The sequence below is a fragment of the Condylura cristata genome, unplaced genomic scaffold (genome assembly GCF_000260355.1).
Source record: "Condylura cristata isolate star-nosed mole 26May11 unplaced genomic scaffold, ConCri1.0 scaffold00030, whole genome shotgun sequence".
Taxonomy (NCBI): Eukaryota; Metazoa; Chordata; class Mammalia; order Eulipotyphla; family Talpidae; genus Condylura; species Condylura cristata.
Window position 1 is genome coordinate 1,462,839 of NW_004567131.1, and position 24,078 is coordinate 1,486,916.

At 38.2% G+C, this 24,078-nt stretch overlaps 1 protein-coding gene across 1 annotated transcript in view; it reads right to left on the reverse strand.

Annotated features, from left to right (window-relative positions):
* Nucleotides 1-24,078, reverse strand: part of LOC101620649 (mitogen-activated protein kinase kinase kinase MLK4) — an 85,405-nt gene that overhangs the window by 26,510 nt on the left and 34,817 nt on the right. The window contains exons 3-5 of the mRNA XM_012731254.1: nt 13,221-13,401; nt 6,531-6,679; nt 5,575-5,750 (exon numbers count right to left, since the gene is read on the reverse strand). Of these exons, the coding sequence (XP_012586708.1) occupies nt 5,575-5,750; nt 6,531-6,679; nt 13,221-13,401 (506 nt within the window). The remainder of the gene's footprint in view (nt 1-5,574; nt 5,751-6,530; nt 6,680-13,220; nt 13,402-24,078) is intronic.

The window sequence follows — 24,078 nt, forward strand, 5'->3', positions numbered from 1 at the left end:
ACATACACTAAGAGTTAATTCACTGAATATGTCCCTATGTTGCAGTTTCATAATTCTCAGTCATGGAAAATGCATAGTTTAAAATAATAATTACTAATGTCACTTCCAATTTTTAAAAGCTGTGACTTTCAAGTTTTATGTTTCCTTAAAATCCTCTCCCATCCCTCAAAACCATCTTATTCTTGCTAACAAACAGCTAATCATAGAATTTCTGGAGGGGGGGAGGGAATGAGTAAGGTAAAGAAAAACAATAACTTTTAAGTGGACAAAATATATTAAAGTTTCCAAGAAACACACAATATTGTTGATAGTAATCCTTCAAAGAATTGCAGGCTTTAAGAGTAATCCAGTCAGTCATTTGGAGGCATTACTGCTCAGAGCCTGGTTTCCCAGATGCCTGGCCCAGGAATGGTGGTGGCTGCTGGGACCTGCCCTGGCTTCAATCAAAGCCACCACTTCCTTTGTTCTAAGACTAACACTTAACACTTATTTAGCACTTATTGTTAAATACTGCCCTGAGCACTTTCTGCACATTACTCATTTAAGCTTCATACCATCCCTGAGAGAGACAGCATGGCTGTGACGTTTAATAGTGATGAGGCAAAGAGAGAATATTCTTCCATCAGCAAATGTACAACCCCAACTCAACCCAGGCTGTCTGCTCTGGTCTTAACCACTTCTTAAGATAACTACAAATTTTGGCATTCCGCTGAATATCTAATGTTAAAAGAGGGGGATGGGTGAACTCTTTTCACTCTTTTCAGAGCCCCATTTAGATACCTTCTTCAATTCCTTGAGGGGGGAAGGCCAACAGCTCAAGAAGCAGTCTACTGCACTGCCAGACAGCTCCAAAGGTTAGAAAACTATCCATTCAGAGTCCAAATGTTGTTAAATCCTGAGCATTTGCCCAAGAGGTCCTACTTCTAAACTCTGAACAACATGAACTATAGCTCCTCACTCGTCTACTTGAAAGTTCTTCTAGTTTTTCAGGGTAACCCCTAGATTCCTCACCCCTTCCTGCATCTGTTTTGATCTGTCTGCTCAGATTTCCAGGCCCCTCTCCTGTCTTCCTCCTTGGTAGGGACTTTAAAACCTGGTGACCATAATCAAACACAGAGCTAGGGATAGAGTCAAACAGTCTACTATTTCTTAATATATAAGCTCCATGTGTGCAATAGCTGTGGGAGGGCCTAAGGCTGATTTTGCCTGCTGCAGAGTTTTTAAACTTTCAAGCTACTGACAAATCTTAGGGAGACAGAAAATTACCTGTAAGTCTACTACTTGTAAACATGACTTATAAATATTAGCAGCTTACATATTTCTCTCTAATCTTATCTGTGATGAATCTAAGTTAGGAGACATTTAAAATTTACTACAATGAAAGAGAATAACAAATACCCAAGTACTTTCAAGCAACAACTAATAGATGCTAAATGGTTGCCAACTCTGGTTCAAACACATTTCGTCCTATTGCATCATACCTAATAATCCTGTCACCGCTCTCTTCTGGAATGTGATTCTTCAGATGGCTTGTATCCTTCCCTCTTTATGCTTTTAGCATTTTTGTAATATAAGTAGAATCGCTTTGTATTTTTTATAAATTTACTTAAGTGGTATATAGTGTGCCCTTCTGCAACTCATTTTTTCTACCCAATATTGTGTTTAGAATTTATCTTCATTGAAACACGTAGACTGAGATCACTCATTTTAACTACTCTTTAGCTTTTTCTACTGTATGGAATAGGGTTAGGCACCTACTCCTTTGTTAGGTTGTTTCCAGTTTTTCACTATTGCAAACAATACCCAGTGAACAACCTCCCTTGTGCCCAGGTGCAAGAGTTTCTCAAAAACATTTATTTATGTATTTATTAAGATTCATTTTTATCTATGCATACAGAACTGAGGTACAGACTGAGGTGTGGGGGTGAGAAGATTCATCAGAGACAGAGTAGGGAGCAAAACAGGCACTGATGAAATATACTGCTAAGGGGAGCGGTGGGTGAGACAGGAGAGGTCTGCAGCGCCATGTGGGTCACCTCCCTGGTCAGGATAGAAACCGTGCTGAGGCAGCTACGGCCTTGGAGTGCTGTGCTTTTACCTGTTGTGCCACCAGGGAGGGACCTCAAGAATATTTAACAGAAATTAAACAGCTGAATTATATGTCTCTTTTTCATTTAAATTAGTAATAATAATGTGGATAAAAAGCGTTACTACCTCAGGCCCTCCCTGGTGGCGCAGCAGGTTAAAGCACAGCACTAGGAAGCTAAAGCCACTACAGCATGAGTTCGATCCCTGTCACCCATCCCGGGGGTGACCCACGTGGCACAGCAGACCTCTCCTGGCCCGCCCGCTGCTCCCCTCAGCAGTGTACTTAGTCAGTCGGCCTGTTCTGCTCCCCACTCTGTCTCCGGTGAATCCTCTCACCGCCCCTTGGACCTCTGGCCTGTACCTAAGTCCTGTATGCATAAATAAATAAGTCTTTAAAAAAAATTGTTACTATCTCTCACTTACTTAAATACATACTAGAAGCATATTAAGAAACTTTACATATTGCTCATTTAATGTGTTTAATGCCTAGTACTTTGTTCAGTGTTGCTGCTATCTTGCAGAAAAGGCAGACCAAGAAGTATTAAAGAAGCAAACAACAATCAAGTATCATTGGGTGCCACCCATGATAAGGGAAGTACATGGAACCATGACACAGTTTTATCTGGTGCAGCAGAATAAAGGAAAGAGGCTAGAAAGGACTTAGAATAAAGAACCAAGAAATTTTAACGTGGGGCTCAGGGCCAGGAAGGGGATACAGTTCTCCACAGAACATTTGTACAAGGCTTCTCTCAAGAGCTCGGCATTCAAGGAACTGAGAGGAGTTCAGCATGGACCGGGGAAGGTGGGGTTAAATATATAAGGACGAAGGACGTTAAGAAGGAAAACAAGGGTGGTCAAATTTGCTTTTTAGAAAGGTCACAGGAGTACTGAGGGGATAAATTACAGCGACCAGATAGATATAGAACCACCAGGAGAGATGCTGCTGCAGGAACACAGGGTTCAAGTGTGAACAACAGCAAGCAGGGAATGAGTGGCCCCCCGAGGGCCTTCAGACCTCTGCCAGAGAAAACCCAAAGGGCAGCAATCTCCTACCACAAAAGAGGAAGCAGAGTGAAGGAAGGCAGAGGAGGAGTAAGGGTGAGGTTCTGACTTCAGCATTTGCTTGAAAATGTGGGTAGCACATCAAGTCAACACTTATGTGATATATCAATGTCCTTGATAGTATATAGTATAACTAAGCCAATTTTAAGACCTTGTGAACTGGCCTGGCATTCAGAAGGCCATGCAAAGCTACAGAATCCATACCCACCTTGTATCCCAGTTCTCTAACCCTGTTCCCAGACTATAGTACATACTCAGTACTTTTGCTGAAAAAAAAAAAAAGATCACTTTGAGGCTCAGAGCATTTCCCCATAGACACAGCTGTAAATTATTTTTGTTTTATTTTAGAAAACAAATTGTATTTTGGGATGCCCAGGATAAACCTGTTATTAATTCCCCCTCAGATCCCAATTAAATCCCAAACAAGCAAGCTACTCCAGGACAGAATTTGGGTTTATGAACTGGTGGTATCAAAACAGTACTGAATAAACCAGCTATCAGGAAATGTCTGAGCATATATGTTGATTCCTACCGCTGTCCTTTCCTTTGCACTTAGGTTGTCTTAGGCCTTTGTGTTCTGGTCAAGGTACAAATCAAGAGCTATAATGAAAGTCACACTGCACATGACAAACTGACTCTAACATGGGAGAGTGACTCTCAGCGATGCCACGAGGCATATTCCAGTGTCATAAATTACAATAAGCAAAAGAACTCTCTTTAAAATAAAAGCGCAATCACCTCCTTTAAAAGAAGTCTACTACTTTAAAATTACAAATATGAGTTATAAAAGTTCCTTTCTGGAAGACTATATTTTAAAGGTTACAAACCACTTGCAATATTTCACTTTAACCTGACAGCTAGTGCATGAGTAAAATAAAAATACAACCTCCTGCACTGGAATAAATCATACTTCACAATGCTCTGGTTCTACAAACAGGTCTTTAAAAAATAAGTACTGCCACAGAACTATGCCCTAAATTTGGGGTTCTTCAATGCCTGTTAACAGTCATTTGTCACCAGTCAAGAGAGACAATTTTAGTTTATTTCCCAACCAGTCTGGCTTCCAGTCAGGGAGGCTTTACTTTGTGCCTGACAATATAAATGCACTTCAGTGTATTTAACATGTAAGATAATTTTTTTCTTTTTCTTAAAATATAAATACCAACCAGAACTTGATATATCATATTAAAAAGGTTAAAATGTACATTTTTCCAATTTCTCCTATAAAGCAGTCTTGAAAATAAAAGGAAATGGGGGAAGGGTCATTAGCATAAAAATCTTTAACAGGTGTGGCCCTCCCTGGTGGTGCAGCAGGTTAAAGCACTGCACTGAGAAACTAAAGCCACTTCTGCATGAGTTCAATCCCCGCCTGCCCCGGAGGTGACCACATGGTGTGGCAGACCTCTCCTGACCCGCCCGCTGCTCCCCTCAGCAGGGTACTTCATCGATCTGCCTGTTCTGCTTCCCACTCTGTCTCTGGTGAATCCTCTCATCCTCCGCATCTCTGGCCTGTACCCCAGTTCTGTATGAATAAATAAATCTTTAAAAAAAAAATCTTTAACAGGTGTAACTAAAATTTGTAAGAAATCTTTGAAACAAATTGTGACATTTGATTATAAAGTATTATATGACATCAGAGAATTACCATTACTTTTTCTTTGGTATAAATGAACTGGGGTGCAGGCCAAAGTTGCAGTAGGGTAAGAGAATTCACCACAGAGTCGGGAGCAGAAGAGGAAGATATACTGAACTACACTACTAGGGGAGTAGCAGATGAGACAGGAGAGGTCTGCTGCACCATGTGGGTCAGCTCCCTGGCTGGGGTTTGAACTCAGGCCACTGAGGTGGTAGCACTAAGCAACCTCTAGCTCTAGGCCATCAGGGAGGCCCTACTGTAACTTTTTTTTTAAAATAATAGTTTATTTTTACATCATTTTGTGCATTTTTCCATTTCAGTTGCAATCCTCTTGGGCTTCCCATCACCAAATCACCCATGTGCCATCAACATAGTCTAGTGCATTTCCCTCCCCCCTACTTTTACTTTTAAAGATAAGAATAGAAAGGTTACTTTAAAAATCTTACCAGTTAGAGATGGATAGGATTTGATATGAAATCCTCTAGTTAAAAAAAAAAAAAAAAAGACATAGGGAAAAAGATGAGCAAAATTATAAAATAGTGACAATAATTGAAGTGGCTTAGTGTGTGTTTACCATGCTATCCTCTCCCTTTTCTAACATTCGCTATATTAAGGGAATTATATTCATTTATACATTTTGAGTATGGCACAATCTTGCTTTAGCAAGAATAAATATAGTGGTAACTGAAAATATTTTACAATGATACAAACTGTGGTTCTTGACTCCTACTTTCCATGATCTTCAAAAAAATGTGCTTATATTATGTAGTTAAATATGTATCTCTCACCTTTTCCTTTGTTCTCAGCTCATCAAACATTTGTTGAATTTCCAGTTTCCAGTCATCTTGCATGGAATGAAAAGATTCTTGAGGCATTTCAGTCATAACTACTCCTTCAATAGCCATCAATTGTTCAAGAATTAAGGCAAAGGATGGACGGATATGAGGGTCTTGTTGCCAGCATTCTAAAATAAAAACATTAATTGCAATTCTCAGCATAGTTCAGATAATATTGATAGTGTCTGCTGAAGATTTTAACAATCTAATGAAAATAATTTTGAAAATCTTATTTTACAGCGTCTGTGTGGGAGAGATACCTAACAGCTATATTCACTGTTAGACTATGCTCTCGCTGCTTTTGCTATAAGACACTGCATGTACATGCGGTGCTTTCCATGCCTTGCCACGAGCACTGTGTCTTAACTGCCCTGGCTAGATAATACATCGATACAACAACTCAATTCGAGAAAAATAAAATCTCCCAAAATAAGAGAAATTCAGAGACCTTCCCTAAAAGTTAATTAAGGTAACCTGCTGCTTAACAAAAAGAGTTAACCATGTCAAAGTAAGTCATGGCAAAATCATGCCAGTTAAAACTAAACTATTTTTGATTATTAGATAGAATTTTAGAAAGCCTGTTTGGAGCCAACTCAATATTATCTTTGAACTCCACTAGTGTACTTAATGAAGCTTTATTACCATTCAGATGAATTTTGTATATAAATGAGTCACTGATAACACTGGGTAATTTTAAGTTACTTAGTTCTTCAAATCTTTACCTAATATCGTAGACCAAAGATAAAGTTTCTAATTCCTCAATCATTGTAATTACTTAGAAGTATGTGAAAATTAGAATCATAAAAATCATTCTTTTTGATTAAAAAAGGATATATATTTTAATGAATACATCCTTCGCCACCCCGCCTCCCCCCCTCACTGACACAAAAACCCAGGTGTGCAAATACCTTTCATGAGCTTGGCAAATGGCTCAGGGCAGGTAGAAGGAATGGGCAGAGTGAGTTTATTGACTGCGACCCCATAAGCCACAGCAAGACCATCGATGCCACGATAGGGGACTTCTCCAGTGAGCAGCTCCCACAGCAGCACTCCATAGCTAGAAAGCAAGGTTTCCATGATGTTACACAGGTTGTGTCTCTCTGATGACACAACAGATGGGATTAAAGCATCAGTATCTTCTTCCAGCTCGGAATAAGAATTCCTTTTCTAACAAAGCCATAAGTGCCCATCATCTGAAGGTGAGAGTGGGCCCTTCCAATTACCATCTCAACTGCATGCAAATGCCCACCTTCCCAGAAGGCCCTTGAGCCTTCAGTATAGACATCAAAACTTCTACTGAACAGGAAATCTCCAGAGCAGTGTCTAATAGAATTAAACAGGATCCAGAGCTACACTGCACTTTAAAGAGTACATGTAGGTGCTTGGATGTTTCTCTTGCTAGCTCACTTTTTCCACATCTAGACAAAAGCTATTGAGTACTACCAGGACCCTCAGGATTCTAGCCCCACAGAGATCTCATGCTACACACCTCAGGACAGAGATACAATTAGGTTGAATATAAATTTTTAAATAGCTTTTTTTCACATCACTTTTCTTTCTCCTCTCCCTTTATATTTTAGTAGATATTTTATTAATATTTCCACCATACTGCATAATAGTAGTAGAGAAATAATTGTGGGCCTCCCTGTGCCTGCTGGTAGGACCAAGCCTCTTTTTTCATAATGGAGGAAGCTCAAGTGAAATGGGAATTAAAAACAGGGAAATCCTGCAGCTGCCACACCTCCCTTTAGTCAGCAGATATAGTGCAGACTCTGAATGAGAGCATAGCAGGATTTCTAAATGCATTTTTAACCTTAAGCTTAAGGATTCACTCTTATTACACTTCCAAACCACAGACCTTAAGTACCCCACCATTCAAGGTCATACAAAGAAGCACAGGAACAAGCATATATTTATTCTCTTCTACAGTGCAGATTTCCCCCCTTTCTCTTCTTCAGAACATTCTTTTTTAATACATAAAGAAGCAGAACCACTCCAGAGGAGAACTCTACTTGAGTTCTCATTTCTTATGCTTATTCATAACATTTAAGCATCACTATAAAGACAGCAGACAGAAAATAGTAAAGTGAGCCTTAAAGAAAAAGCAACACAGAATAACACACAAAAAAATCATCTAAAGCTCTGAGCTCCAGGCTCTCCGAGGAAGAACAACAGGTTAAACTACAGCACTATGAGGTGAGCCCCAGCCACTGTAGAAGGAGTTCGATTCTCCACCAGGGGAGTGACTCACAGGGAGCAGCAGACCTCTCCTGTTTCTCTCACTGCTGCTCTCAGCAGTGTGTGAACTGCCTGTACTTCTCCCCACTCTGTGTCTGATGAATCCTCTCACCCCCTGCACCTCTGCCCTGTACCCAAGTTCTTGTATGCATAAATAAATAAATCTTTAAAAAAAAATAGACTTCTGAGCTCCATTGGATTATCTTCTGATTTTAAAGAGATGGGGGGGGCAGGAAGGGGGCTTGAAAGCATGACCCAAACAACAGAAAAAGCCTCCCATGAAGGAAAAACTGGGTTTGCAAAGAGCTGTAAGTTCTAACACCAGATTCAGATCCCTCTGAACCATACACCTTTTCATTTGAAGATCCCTCCATTAATGCCTACTGACAGCACTTAGGATAAAAGATGTAGAAAAAAAAACAGAAGATTTGAGCTTGAACTTTGAGAAAATTACTAATTATTAGCTATGTCTTTATTCACAAAGCCATTAAGGTGATACTGAATTAACTAATCAATGAAAGGCTGTGATATCTGATCTACCATTTCAAGCATTCTACATTTTAAAAAGGAATATGTAGTATATTACTTAGAAAGTATATAATGATTTAACTATTAGCAATTAAATTAAAGACAATGCTTTGTAAAGACTGTATGTTTAATTTTGTAAAATTTTATTATGGCTCATTACAAAGCTACGCTCTTAATTTCAAGAGTAAAAAAATGAATTAACTCATAGATCAAAGTTACAGGATCAAAAAATTCTTAAAATAACTAAAAATTGGCTAAATGCAAAGAAATCTCCTTGCTATACTCATTAAAATATAACAAAACTAAAACAAATAATAGCAACAATGCAACTTTGCTTTTTGGAAGTTTCAGAGAATAAATAACTTCAGGATAGGTAATTTTTCCACAGAGATGAGGAAAAAGAAAAAAAAAGCTGGTAAGAAAAAAAAAAGTTATCTATCTCATTAGAATTATTTCTAAAGTGTAGCCGATGATCTACCATTTTCCACAACTGGATGGAGATATAGGTAAACCCGTCCTGAGGTCTCAAGTGGCCTCATGAGTAAGGACCTGGGAAACTTACTAGTTTCACAACCCTTAGGAAGTTTCTTACCTTCTCTGTGCTTTGGTTTCCTAGTCTGTAAAGGTGAGGTACTCACCAGAAATCTTATAAAAATTAAATGATAGCATCTATCTAAGTTACCTTGTAGTGTAACAACTATTAAGGAGGGAAAAGGGGGAGTGAGTAAACACTAACAAATAATTAACATAGCAATGTTTCCTCAATAGAATTATTTGTGGACTCAGAGGAAGAGAGTCTAAAGCAGGGTCAAGTGGTTCGAGAAATGGCCTTGCCCACTCTCACGCACCCTGACAGAGTGTCCCCTTCTCCAGTGGGGGATGTTTGGCTCCACAATTAGAGGGCTCCTGACCTCTGTAGTTTCTAGTCCTTTTCATAGCATTTCAAGCTTTTTTTCTTCCTGTCACCTACCTTGAGGTGCCAATTTTTACTATTATCAGCTTAGCATTGCTCTCCTCACTTTTTTTTTAAGACTTATTTATTTGTGCATACAGAACTGGGGTACAGGCTGGTGGTGCAGGGACGGTGAGAGGATTCACCTGAGACAGAGTGGGGAACAGAACAGGCAGATGGACTAAGTACACTGCTGAGGGGAGCAGTGGGCAGGTCAGGAGAGGTCTGCCAGGCCATGTGGTCACCTCTGGGTCAGGCGGGAATCGAACTCATGTGGAAGTGGCTTCAGCTCCTTAGTGCTGTACTTTAACCCACTATGCACCAGGAAGGGCCTGCTGTCCTCATTTCTAATTTACTACCTTTACTTACAATCAGATATATAAAATTCAGCTTATAAAACTGAGAATTAATTTTGAAAATTCTCTCAGTGAGTCTATGGACCAGAGACATATCATGACTCATTTTAGAAAATTAATTTTGCTTCTTGATTCTCATCTATGTTGACAACAGATGAGGTTGCTGTGAAACATTTATACGGATTATACAAATTCATATAACTTGTAATTACACAGCTTACACGCAAACAAAACAAAATGGCATAGTCTTAACCAATATTACCTTGAATGTAAATTTGATGTATGATGTATTTTATTTCAGCACACTTTCTTAAAATTATGGAAGTATAATTTCTTAAAAGAATCATCAGTGGCCCTCCATGGTAGCACAACCAGTTCAGACGCTGCACTGCAAGCTTAGCGGCAGCAGTGCCTGTTCCATTCCGCCCCGGAGGTGACCCACATGGCGCAGCAGCTAGTCTTGCTAGCTGCTCCCCTCAGCAGTGTATCTCATCAATCTGCCAGTTCTGCACCACACTCTGTTTCTGATGAATCCTCTCACCACTCCTGCCCCTCTGGCCTGTGCCCCAGTTCTGTATGCATCAATCAATCAATTGATCAATCAATCTTTAAAAAAAAATCATCACTGTTACTTATATTTTTGTATAATCACATGGTCAGAAAATTACTGTAATTAAATCAAGAAAACACACTTCATGTTTTTGTATTTAATTAAAGTTTTTTATTTTCTTACATCATTATTCATTTTTGTATATTTCATTTCTTGCAGATGGCCAACAAGCATATGAAAAAGTGGTCAACATCACTTGTAATAAGGAAATGCAAATTAAAACCACAATGAGATACCATCTTATACCAGTGAGAATGGAACACAATAAAAAAAACTAGCAACAACAAATGTTGGTGAGGATGTGGAGAAAAAGGAACTCTCCTGCACTGCTGGTGGGAATGCAAACTAGTCCAACCACGATGGAAAGCTGTTTGAAGGCTTCTCAAACTGCTAAAAATGGAGCTTCCAAATGACCCAGCAATCCCACTCCTAGCTTTCTATCCAAAGGACACAACAACATTAATTCAAAAGGACACCTGCACCCTTATATTTAAAGCTGTTCTATTTACAATAGGGAAGACATGGAATCAACCCAATTGCCCAAAAAAGATAAACTCATGCTTTTTGCAGCAACATGGATGGAGCTAGAAGGAATCATGCTTAGTGAAATAAGCCAGAAAGAAGGAAAAATACCAGATGGTTTCACTCATAGAATGAGTCTAAGGGATCAGAAAAAAAAAAAAAAAAAAAAAGCAACTGTAACAAAGTAAAATTGAAAAACAAATACAAACCAGACACATTCTACAAGGGTAGAAAGGGGACTAGGATAAAAACTGGGGTGGGTGGGGAGAGTGCATGGGACTATTGTGTTGGCACATGAGTGTACTGGTGGTGAGAAATCCACAGGGATTACAACCAAGAGGGGAAAAAAATGCACAAAATGAGCAATGATGTAAAAAATAAATAAATAAACAGCATTTCATTTCTCCTCAAGTGTAGTTCTCATAAATCTCCCACCACCAATTTACCCGTGAACCATGACCATAGTCCCTTGTGCTCTTCCCTTCCCTATTTCAGCCCCTTTCCCTATCCCTCCCCGCTATATCCCTCAGATATATAGTTTGCCTGAAAATTTTGTCTTTTTTTTTCTGACCCTGTGTTCACTTTCCTGATATTCCTTCTATAAGTGAAACCATCCAATATTTTTCTTTTTTCCTTCTGACTTACTTTACTAAATATAACCTCTTCCAAGGAAATGCATATACTGTTTTAGAAGGACCCACATGCTCACATTCCACCCACAGAGTTTAACTAAGGGATGAGCATCAAGCATTTGTGTTTTTCAAACTGACCCTATGACATTATGGAACCATTAACATGATAAATTTTGTTAAAAACATAAGAACAATGAAATTATATTAAATTAGATCTTGAATACCTATATTTTAATGAATTATTTTTAGTGATACTAACTAGATCTGCCACTAACTTGGTTTGTGAATTTAAGAGAATAACTTCTGGAGCAACAAGGGACTAAGGGGCGGGGATAATTTTTGATGACCACGAGTTCAGAAATTAGACAAATCTGGGTTCTGACACTTATCAGATATGAACTCTTAGCAAATGTCACATGCGCTCTCAGCCCTACTTGTCTCTTAGTTTTAAAAAATTGTTTTTTGAACCACACTTTGAGAAACCACTACTAATTACTAAAATAGCTATAACCAAAAAGTCAGCTAACAAATGTTGGCAAGAATATGGAGAAACTGGAACCCTTATACACTGCTGGTGGGAATGCAAACTAGTACTGCTGCTTTGGAAAAAGTCTGGCAGTTCCTCAAATGATTAATCACATCATTACCACATGACCCAGCAGTTTCACTCCTAGGGACATGCTAAGGAGAACTGATAACATATGTCCACACAAAAACTTGTTCACAAATGTTCTCAGGAGTATTATTCAGAATAGCCCAAAGTGGAAACAACCTATGTGCCTACCAGCTAGTGAAGAGATGAACAAAATGTAGTATATCCATCCAAAGAGATATTATTGGACAATAAGAATGAAATTCTGGCACATTCTGTAACATGAACCTTGAAAACATTATGTCAATTTTAAAAAAGGAAAAAACAAAGGATCATATATTGTGTTATTCCTCTTACATAAAATATCCTTTTATATAAAATTGAAATATATAAAATGTAAATTATTGGTTATCTTAGGATGAGAGGGATGGGATGTTGGGGTGATGGTAAAGGCATGAAGGGTTTACTTGAAATATGAAATGTTCTAATTTTGCTGTGGTAATAGATTTACACCTCCATTAATATAGAAAAAGTCACCAAAATTCTACAATTTAAAAAGGTGAGTATATGATATGTGATTATGTCTTCATACCACTGTTAAAGATAACCACTGGAAAAACCTGGATTTTAATACTAATCACACAGAATTTTTTGAGAATTAAATAAAGGCAAGTGAACTCCTGATTCACTGAAACTATACAATGATTTTTTTCCTTGTTGTTCTATTACTGATAATATCTTCATCTCTTAAAAGACAACTGAATGGGAAATCCATTTGAATCCAGATCTCCATCCTCAAGCTAGAAACTTTAATCTTTAGATGATGCAATCTACAATATGAAGAGGCTGGTCTAATTTTTTTCCCTCAAGCTCCTCCTTTTTATGCTAATGCTCTGTGAATCATGAAAAATCCAAATTTTGTTTCCTGCAAAAACAAACTTTTATTTACTGACAGGCCTTACAAGACCAAGGAGGGTTCTCCAATCAACTGAAAGTCATATAATAATAAAAACTTCAAGATACCCTTTCTGTTGTAATTAAACTTCCTTTTTCAAAACTAAATTCCTCTCAAAAAGGCCCATCCTTAATTTCTGAATACTCTGGAACTCATTTAAATGAAGCATATCAAGCAGCTTCTACAGATGTGTGTAAAACACCTTGCACTTACCTCCAGATGTCACTTCCTTTAGAAAACAAGGAAGATTTGATGACTTCCGGGGCCATCCAGGCATAGGTGCCTGCAGCGCTCATCTTGGTGGTTCTGTGCCACTCTCGTGCTAGCCCAAAATCTGTGATCTTCAGTGTTTTATTGCAGATGTCGTCATGTTCTATCTTCTCAAGGAGCAAAACTACAGAAAAATCACAGGTGCAATGTTTTCTAGTTCTTAAGATTTTTCAGTTACAATTTTTTATACAGCGTTTAAAACCCAGTCTCCATTGCAGTTCCCAGACTAAGTGTGGCTCAATTTTCATTTTAGCTATATGTTACATCTCACATATTGTATCCCTTAGTGGGTCATTTGTGTCCAAAGTTGTGTCCATTTTTAAAAAGCACACATAAAAAAGAAAAAAGAAGAAGAAAATCACACACAATAAAGTTCATTTATAAATATTTCCTTTTGTAAGAAAGTAAATGATTTCTAGAAACAAGAAATAGCTATAAAAATAGCATAGATTAAATCAGAAGTCTGTGAAAGTTTACTTAACGGAAAAAACATATTACTTTCTTCCAAGAAATTAGGTCCTGGTCTAAATGTAGTCTTTTCTAATGAATGATTAGAGAATATTACCATAAATCATTATTATCAAACTAGTATTTAATTACAAAAAGGCTTATAAATCCTTTAACTAACAAATACACTTTACAAGATATGATAACTTCCCCTAAAAAGTGAGTGGTTTAAACCTGCTGTTTGTTCTAATTTATCTCTTCATTGCTTTCATAAAACCCTGCATTCCAACTGTAGCCCATTGTTCTCCTTCATCTGAATGCTCTTCAAAACCCCTCTTCTTCATCTCCCCAACACTAACTTATTTCTGACCTACACCCCACATCTGAGTAACAATCCTATCAAATGGACTGGAGGCTGCCACTTTCCCCTTACCCCATAATCTACACCAGCACTAGCAGACTTATCTTCCTGAAGTGATAGGGCATTCCTTCAATTCTTAAAGCTTCCATAAATAAGCTGCTGAATATTCCTAACAAATAGATGCATCTCAAAACCATGATGCTTAGTGAAAAAGCCAACACAGGATACATGCTCTGATTCCCTATGCCATTCTGGAAAAGACCCAGCAATCAGTTAGTTGTTGCCAGAGGCAAAGGGAAAATCGCCACAAGAGAACTTCTTGAGCATATTTTTTATCTTGACAGCTATGGTGATACAGGATATGTGCCTTTGTCAAAACACCTCAAACAGAACACCCACTGGGGATGACTTTAATCATATGGAACTTATACCGCAACAAATCTGCTTTAAAACAAAAACTTCCTTGGCTCCCTAAAACTAAGAGTTAGTGTCCTAAATCTGGGCATTCATATCCTCTACATTTGCACACAAATTACATTTCTGGCACCTCATTCCTCTGCATGAGAGCTTCCTCTGCCTAAGGGAAGCTTGGCTTCTCAGCCAGCCCCAAAATTATCTTCTCAGTATAACATTCCAAGAGCCTTTAAGCAAAGGAAATTACTCCCTCCCTCATGATCATGTGAGTTTTGTGTTTCTATTATACTTATGAAGCATAAGGTGGTATAATTATTTGTTTTAATGTGTGACTCCCTCACTAGACTGTTAGCTCTGTATATGAGTGACTGTGAAAATGAGAAATAATAGGTTAAGTGTGAAAAGTAAAAGGGTGAGAAAAAGTGAGTGTGAGAGTAAGAAAGAGTGAGAGAATAAGTCAGGTTTTGAAAGAAAGAGAGTGAGAGAGGCAGAAAGTAGTGGCGGTGGGACAAGAAAGAAGATGGGGAGGGCCCTTCCCTCCCTGGTGGCCAGTGGGTTAAAGCACAGCACTAAGAAGCTAAAGCCACCACAGCATGAGTTTGATTCCTGCCTGCCAGGGAGGTGATCACATGGTGTTGCAGACCTCTCCTGACATGCCCGCTGCTCCCCTCAGCAGTATACTTCGTTGATCTGCCTGTTCTGCTCCCCACTCTGTGTCTGGTGAAGCCTCTCGCTGCCCCTGAGCCTCTGCCCTTTACCCCAGTTCTGTGTGCACAAATAAATAAATCTTAAAAAAAATAAAATAAAAAAGAATGAAGATGGGGAGAAATGTGCTTAATTCACCTTTGTATTCATGCATCTTCTGAACTCAAGTCTGGTTCAGAGATGCTTAATATTTACAATGAAATTAATGACACATGCACATGTTTATAGTTGTACTCTGTCTATGCCATTTCCACTTAATAGAATTAGTAACAAATTAGTAAGTTACTAACAATTATTGAGTAGCCATAGCTTGCGTTGTACTTTACATGTACTATTCAATCAAGCCTAACAAAAATTCCAAGGGACAGGTTTTCATTTTCAAAGGCTAGTTTAGTAGTGAAAAATATTAAGTGACAAAGAAAATCCACTTGGCCTGTAATCCAAATTTCAAAGTAAATGTGGGGAGAGGAATTGATGTTTAGGTGTTAGCCTGAAAAATAAAATGAAAACAAGTTTTATTTTAACCTTTATCTAATGACATTTTTTAAATTGCAACCATGCAGTAATTTTTAGACAAATATTAAGCAAGTATGGGTGGTTTTTAAGAATAAATGATCTAAATACTGGAGAACAGCATAAGACCTTCAAGTTTGATTGTTGTTACATGATCATAAAGGGCCACTTTCCAAATAGCTGTAGGTGAAATTATGTTTAATTAGCACATTCAAACACTTACAGGCTTTCAATCATATGATCCACATCACAGTCCTTTAGGTAGCAACAATTTATTATCTTTATAAATAAGGAAGCTAAGACTCTGAGTTGTTGTTCTTAATAATTTGCCCAGGCCTTCCCTGGTGGTGCAATGGGTTAAAGCACAGCACTTCAGGCTAATGTGGCTGCTTCACTGTGAGTTCGATCCCTGGCACCGGAGGTGACCCACATAGCACTGCAGACGTCTCCTGCCTCGCCCGCTGCTCCCCTCAGCAGTACACTTTGTCAATCTGCCTGTTCTGCTACCTGCTCTGTCTCTGGTGCACCTCTGACCTGTACCTCAGTTCTGTGTGTATAAATTAAAAATCTTTTAAAGTAATTAATTAATTAATAATTTGGCCAAGAACATGTAACTTAAGGTACAATGAAACTCAAGCCTGGCCCCAGAGCCCACAGTCCTGACTACCATTGAATTGCTTGGTTGAAAGCTGTTACTAATCTTTCACAAGTTTTTTCTATTCTTTGGAAATCTCTTTCTTCTTCCCTTTATATTTCCTATTAAGGATGATTCTCAGATGACCCAGAAGCAGTATGGCACCAAGGAGTCTAGGGCAGACTGCTTGATTTGGATGGACTCAGCCTCTGTTGCCTTGCTGTCACAGGAGCTGTGGCACTTCATACTTAGAACTGTGATGAGGCTGTAATGAGGAAGAAATGGATGATGGAAAGTACTTTAAAAGGCATCCAAGGGCCTTCCTGGTGGTGCAAGGGGTAAAGTCTCAGCACTACCAAGCTATATCACCAGCCACTGCAGCATGAGTTTGACCGCAGGCCAGGGAGATGACCCACATGGCAGAACAGACCTCTCCTGTTTCACCTCCTGCTACTCTCGTCAGTGTATTTCAGTAGATCCTCCCAGCTCTGTCTCTGGTGAATTCTCACCCCCGGAACTCTGGCCTACACCCCCACTCTTGCATGCATGCATGCATAAATATTTTTTAAAAAATAAAATAAAAAGGCGCCTGAAATGCAGTAAGCATTTCAAAAGGATTAGACATAACAAAACTTTATCGATGGGTTTGAATGTCTTTTTAGCAGAATTATAGTAATATTCACAATGGACAAGATATGGAAATAACCATCAACTGATGTATGGGTCAAAAAGATGGGATAATAATACATATATTATTCAGTCACAAGAAAGGGAGACACCCTGCCAGTGATGACCACATGAATGAGACTCCATCCTACTTGCACATCCATCCAAATCAGGTTTGTTGTGGTTATGTAGGTGTTAACACAGTAGGTAGCGAGGTCAAACTCCAACCACTTTTCCTACTCTTAATCTCAATGCTATGCTACATCATGCATGGTGCGGGAGAAGGGTAAGACACTGCCTTCTGTTTGGAATAGACTCTTATGTTTTCTGTCCATACCTATTCTACCTGTTCTTTAGATCCAGCTTCCTGAAGAAAGACTTACAAAGCACCCTACAAAATAATAACTTTTATCTCCCCAGTCATTTTATGTGCATAATATGTTGCCTTGTCCAGTTATCTTTTTACCTAAAGTATATGGCCCCAAATTATATACAAATTATATAACCTCAGTAACTTTATAGCTTTCCTCTGTGTCCTCTAACAGCATCTAATATAGCATCTTGTGCATCACATATGGAATAGTTATTCATAATAATTATCACCATTATCACCTGTACTTCTAATATGGATATGAACTACCATTTATTGACTCTGTGCTCCATTTAAGCCTACCACCATTTGATGAATTGGGAATTTTAATTTCTAGAGTACAGTATGGAGTATTACCCAAGATCATATGGCTACAAATAACAGCCAGGCTTCGAGTCCTGTCTGCAGGACTAGCTCCCCAACCTCTGCGACTGTCAGGCCTACTAGTTATTAAAGGGGAGAACAAGCAGAAACTTCATTTTTAAAAAAAGGAAAAAAGGAAAAAAGGATTTATTTCTATTTACTTATGCATACAAGTGCTGAGGTATAGGCCAAGGTGTTGGCGTTGGGAGTGAGAGGATTCAGCAGAGTAGGGAGAAGAGCAGGCAGATCTACAAATTCACTGCTGCAGGGAACAGTGGGCAAGACAGAGGTCTGCACCTGTGGCTTAGTTCCTTGGCTGCCAGTCACCAACAACTTCATTGTGCTGAGACTTAACCCCTTGTGCCACCAGGGAGGCTCCCAGAAACTTCATTTTGTATACTGTTTAAAAGAATACTTTTTAATTTTTCCTTTGTTCCATGTCAGATAAAGGTATGTGTGTGTATGTGTATATAGTGTGTGTGTGGGTATCTTACTTATTGTTCTTCATGACTATCAAGAAAAACAAAAATATGGTCCTTTAAAACTCTATACATAGGGCCCTCCCTGGTGGCGCAGCGGGTGAAAGCACAGCACTAAGAAGCTAAAGCCACTTCAACATGAGTTCAATCACCACCAGCCCTGGAGGTGATCCACAATCGCCGCAGACCTCTCCTGACCTGCCTGCTACTCCCCTCAGCAGTGTACTTCCTCGATCTGCCTGTTCTGTTCCCAGCTCTGCCTCTGATGAATCCTCTCACCGCACCTGCACCTCCGGTCTATACCCCAGTTCTATATGCACAAATAAATAAATCTTTAAAAATAAAATAGTAAAAAAAAAAAACAACCTATACATAAACCACAGACCAAAAGCTAAAATTGAGAAGCTATTTCAGTCAAATGCCATCCTTCCCCCTTTTAACACTAATTTAACTTTAAACAATTATTACTCTCAAAACCAGAAGACTCAAAGTTAATGATCCAAAAAAGTTTGCAAGCTTTATGAAACTTTGTTTTCCAAGGCACAGATATATACACTTTATTTTATGAAACTTTGTTTTCCAAGGCACAGTATATACACTTTACACACACATACACACACACACACACACACATCTCCTCATTCTTACAAATATCAAATAGGAAGACATGAGGAAATACTGATTACAATAGGCATTTAGATTGTCCCTCCCCAAATCTGAGGTAGACAAAGATCTAGGGAAAGCAGCTCTAAAATAAGTAAAAATAGAGTCAAAAAAGAATTAAAAAGTGAATACTAAAAATTAATAGCATTTCTAAATAAATGGCAGGCAGCCTTTGTAGCTCTGGTTTTAGAGCTACCTTCCCCCACTCCTAGGTCCAAAGTTTCCAAAGGAGCCAAACACCTCCACACTTTGAACTAACAGAAAACAAGTTAAAATAACACTGTGAATGTCAAACGCTTAGAGTTCCATGAAAGGCCTATTGTTTGGGATTCTATTTCTAAGGTGTTCAGCAGAATTCCTGAAATTCCTTATCTTTTGGGCAAAGTGACCGAAACCAAAAATAGCCAGACTCCCCAACAGGTAACAACTGGGCGCCAGGCCAGGTTTCAGCCTGAGGACTCTAGGTTGGCAGCCAACTTCCATTTCCTGCCACTCACCTGGAAAAGTTAAGAGCACAAGCTAACCACCAGAAATTATAATGTACAAACCAGGTAAATAAACTGTTTGGCCACGGAAATGGTAACTTCTTGTTAGTAACCTAGCAATGAGTGTTTGGGCCCCTTTTTGAGAGACTTCAGTAAAGATTCTTGACCCTATGCTAGTCTCATTCTTCAACAATCAGCCTTTACAACCTTGTACTTAGCCTACTTATTCAACCATGAGGTACTTGATTTTTCTGGCTCCTTTGAAGTTTCACATTTGTATTTCAGAATTACAGTATATAATGTGTATATTTTTTTCAGAGCAATTACAATGTACTTATTCTATTTTCTGAATATTTATGGGATTGCTGTATCCAAACTCCATTTGAATCAAAAGGGATTGGTTTTAATTAATATTTAACTAGGATTACAGTACCAAAAAAAGAGGGGGATCATAAGAATGAAAACTAGCAGAAAAAAGCATCAATGTGAGAGACTACATTAAGAAACACCACTCCTCTCATGCTAAAGATAGTGAAGTTGCTCTACCTCTAAAAACAATCATCCATTTACAAGGAATGAATAACTTTATATATACTAAATAGCACTGAATTTTCAACATTTCTTTCCATTTATTTCCCCACTGGTACATTGTCTTTCTTTCCCAAAATGCCAGTCAGTCTATGGAATCAAGTTCCTTCTCAATCTCACCCTAAATTATCTCTCAGTTCATATTCTTCACAAGATGAACCCTATGTCCTAACAATTTTGTGTGCAAAACTCACTTCTAAAAAGTTTCAACATTCTGTCTCCCTGTCTCAGTGACCCCTTGCACCTGCAGGATAGAATGTGTTCCCCTTTAATCCTCCAACAACCACATCTGGCTCTCCCAAATGGCATTTGCACTGTGGCATTAACTGTGAGACCAAGTAGAAGCCCATGAGCTTTTAGAATCTCAACTGTCCTCTGATTGAAAAAAAAAAAAATTAACAACTTTATAATTTTTCTCTTCTAATATTAATTAACTCCATAAGTAGCACCTCAAGGTGGGTGTCCATCTTCCCACAACAAAGTAGGAGTGGTCTGAATTCCTAACACAAGTTGTGACAGTCCCATTACACTTACATACAGCCTGATTTTACCTGTTGTGCGGTCTCATATCTCTGATTAAACTGTAAGCTGCTGGAAGACAGAATTTGCACCTAATTAATCATATGTATTTACTTATTTATTTTTACTGCTTAGCAACCAGCATTTTTATATGCTCACTAAATACTGGTTAAATCAAGAGTAAACAAATCCTCTCAGGGCAGGAATGAGTACCAAGATGAATCGTTATAAACTTTTTCATAGGAAGTCAGCTACAAACTACAGAAAATCAACTCTCCTCTGCACCTCTGAAATAATACTTAGAATTGAGCACTGTTTTAAAAGTAATTATAATACAACAATTACTGGATAGTTGATCCATCAGTAGAAGTGAACAGAATTTGCAATTTCTGTTCCCTTTACTATCTCCATAGCATGGCACCCCTTCCTACCTTTCCTCTCTTGTTCCAGCTGCTCCTTTCCAAGGCTCCCCCCAATCACTGGAGACCTGCAGGATTAATCCTTAGAGGACCTCTGATTTTTTCTATCCCTTAGCCACCCACCCACCCACTCACCCAGGTAACCTGAGGGCTTTCAATAACACCTATGTGCCAATAATTCCCAAGTTCCTCTCCACTGGTTCCCTTTCAAACTATGTTCAAAACTGCAGCCAAAGTAATCCCATTCAAATGTAAATCATCCCAGCTCTCAGTTCCAAAATGCTACTGTATCACAGTAAAGCCCTATAGGGCCTGAAGGATTTAACAACCCCTTCCACACACACCCCCCCACCAGCTTTTCCCTACAATTCTCCTGCATTCCTCTCCAGTCACAGTGCCCTTCCACTTTGGTGATTTTGCAATTTATGTTCCCTCTGATAAGGTGTGTTCCCTGCCAGACAGCTGACTTCCCCATTTTTTCAGCTTTTGCTGTAATCCAACTTTTCTGTCAGGACTTTCTTAGCCATACTATCTAATGGCAAGTGCTCACCACTGCATTATATATCTCCCTTTTCAACTGTAGTTTTGGTTTTTCTCCTAGGCACTTAACATTCTCTAACATACTACATATTTTGTTATTTACTATATAATGTTTGTGTTGCCAACTGAAATCTCATTTCCATCAGGAGAGGAGTTTGTTTCTGCTTTGTTCACTACTGAATGAAAAGAACCTAGGAGACTTCCCAGCATATAGTATTCAATCAATAAATATTTGTTGTATGAATGAATGTGTTAACTTACTAAATACAATAAGATAGACTTCTTTTTGAAAAATACAAGTTGGTCAACTAAAACAGCTTCACATTTCTTTATGAAAGAAAAAAAAAAAACAAAGCCACTGTACAAACCTTTTCATGGATATGTACATCACTCAGTTTTACTGAGAGAAAACATCCTACATTTCTAAAATCTAATTCTGTATTGCTATTACCTTAGTATTTTAATAGAAAACATGAAACTAAATAAGTTCCTTAAAAATTACCTTAACCCAATATTCATTCAAATATCCTACCTGTAACCAGGATCCTTGCCCTAATGGCATGTGATGTGTTCTTTTCTCAATAGTTTTAAAAAATGCAGAAATAATGAACAGTGGTAATGAAACAGTTACAATAGTAATTTAGTACTTCATGCCTCCTCCTTGACCCTCAACTTATCAACCCAAGTTACAAGCAGACCTGCCAAAGCATGCAGATGGCAGCACTCCTACAAAGAACAAAGCTCACAACTGTTTCCTCATACTGCTGGCTGGCCTGAATCGAGCAAGTTATCCAAATTCAAAAGACCATCACCCCCAACCAAGATAAATCTATGATACAGGTCACTATATTTTGCAGAATGGCTAACAGTGATATTCTTGGATTATAAAGAGTTATAGCAAACTAGGTTGCAATGAGTTCACAAACACAAAAACGAGGAAATATTTAAAGTACTCAAAGTTTCTAACATGTAATGTGTCTATAATATATATAAAAGTGCTTACAGACCCCAGTTTAGATTTAGATTATATATTAGTTTATTAAGTACTTTGTCATGTACCAGAGATAAGCAAACTGGAGCCCATGAACTAAATCTGGCCCGCTACTATTAAAGTTATATTAGAACACAGACACATTCATTTGTTTACATATTATCTTTGGATGTTTTTAGCTACAATAGCAGAATAGAATGGTTGTAACAGAAACTCCATGGCCTCAAAAAATACTTTTATCTAGACCTTTATGGGAAAAGTATACTAACCCTAGGGGTACATCATACAACATCAATGAGACAAGTGCTTAGAGATATTTCTTTTCCCAGAATCACATGCTCAAAATCTGCTACCCATACTCTCACAAAGCCAATATCATTGCAGGTAACTGAATCTGAGATATGGGCTGTAATGATAAAGGTTTTGTATGTCAACCTTTTAAGTCCTGAGAAGCAACACACAAATTTGGTCCTTTGAATGGTAGTTTCCAAATTTGGCTCTGCATCTGAATCATCAGAAGCCTTTTACGAAATATGTTGTATCAAAATCTCAGACAAGTCCATAGACAGATAGGGTTAGACTTGTATGAAAGCAAACTAGTAAAATTGTCAGTGGTAAAATCTAGGTAGTAAGTATGTAAGCACGTGCCTGATGTTTCTTTAACTCTGTATATTTCAAGATTTTCAACATAAAATGTTAGGGAAAAAAATTTCATTGTGTGTTCCTAACTCACATCAACTGAATTGGAATATTCAAAAGTGGACTGAGAATTTTATTTTTTAGAAGCTCCCTTAGGTAAGGGAACAACAGCTCAAAAGCACCAATCTTTAGCAACAGAAGTGATCATCTAATCTACAGATTCACTCAGTATGGGTGTGGGACCCCTAGGCATGTCTAAGGTAGCAGTAGATTAAAAGCAGCAGATATAAATATCCAAAAGTCTGCAATGAAGTCTAGCACTAAGTGAAGCTTAAAGCAATTCCATTCTCCTTGCTAAGTATATTTTGGTAAAAGCAGAGTTTCTTTCCCATTAAATTTGGCCATTTTTATATGCAATAGTTCCATTGTTATTTTTGTATTATTAAATATCTTTAAACTTTTTCATTTCAAATTTCTATATGGCAAATATCAGCATCTTTAACCCACAGGAACAAAAGTTCTTCAGTATCCTGATAGCAAACATCTGAGAAATATTAATCAAGAGAATATATGGAAAAGATAACAAACAGCTCATGTTCTGGTATTTGAGACTCTGAATTAAACTTTCTGACAATTTAAAAAACCTTAATCAATTCCTGACTTCAGTTTCTTAATCTATAAAATGAGGCAATTAAAGTGCCTGCCTCAAAAAGGTTGCTGTGAGGAATGAATGAACTCAAAAGTTTGGGCCGTGACCAGCACCCAGTAAGCATGTATACTGTTATTCTGTTAGCAATGATTTTATTTTTATTAAATTTATATATAAAAATTATATGCATATATGTTTTGTTTTTAAAGATTTATTTATTTGTGCATATAGAACTGGGGTACAGGCCAGAGGCTCAGGGGCAGTGGGAGGTCACCAGAGACAGAGTGGGGAACAGAACAGACAGATCAACGAAGTACACTGCTGAGGGGAGCAGCGGGCGGGTCAGGAGAGGTCTG